This window comes from Charadrius vociferus, unplaced genomic scaffold (assembly GCF_000708025.1).
Source record: "Charadrius vociferus isolate BGI_N301 unplaced genomic scaffold, ASM70802v2 scaffold529, whole genome shotgun sequence".
In the NCBI taxonomy this organism is placed as follows: domain Eukaryota; kingdom Metazoa; phylum Chordata; class Aves; order Charadriiformes; family Charadriidae; genus Charadrius; species Charadrius vociferus.
The window spans coordinates 1,289,935-1,290,351 of NW_009650172.1; the positions used below are offsets into that span (position 1 = coordinate 1,289,935).

At 61.9% G+C, this 417-nt stretch overlaps 1 protein-coding gene across 1 annotated transcript in view; it reads right to left on the reverse strand.

Moving 5' to 3' along the window:
* The window catches only part of CCDC69 (coiled-coil domain containing 69), a 7,159-nt gene that overhangs the window by 1,203 nt on the left and 5,539 nt on the right, over positions 1-417 (reverse strand). Inside the window, exons 7-8 of the mRNA XM_009892636.1 lie at positions 405-417; positions 66-163 (exon numbers count right to left, since the gene is read on the reverse strand). The exon at positions 405-417 is cut by the window's right edge and continues 107 nt beyond it. Coding sequence (XP_009890938.1) covers positions 66-163; positions 405-417 — 111 coding nt within the window. The remainder of the gene's footprint in view (positions 1-65; positions 164-404) is intronic.

The following is a 417-nucleotide window of genomic DNA, read 5'->3' on the forward strand; positions in this document are numbered from 1 at the left end:
CCCCCCCGCCACTGCTGCCACCTCTCCCCCCCATTGGAGATGCCACCCCTGGGACCAGCACTTACCTCGCCATGACCAAGTGGTTCTGAGTGCGAACTTGCAGGTCCTCGTTCTCCTGCTGGAGAGTCTTCACCTTCTCCTCCAGGAGAAGGTTTCTCTCCGCCTGGACCAGGGGTACGAGGGTGAGGAGGCAGCTGGAAAGTGCCTCTGAACCCCCCCGCCACCCCGTCTTGGGAGGAATGATGGCTTGGTGGGGGCGTGGTGGCATTGCACCCACATCTCCTCCCCACTCCAAGAGAGGAACCGGGCTCCATCCACCTCCGCTTCAGCTGCAATTTCTGGACAGGACCCAGGTGGGGAGAAGAGATGGAAAGCCCACCTGTGACCTCCCCCTTTCAACCCACCACGGTTTCCAGG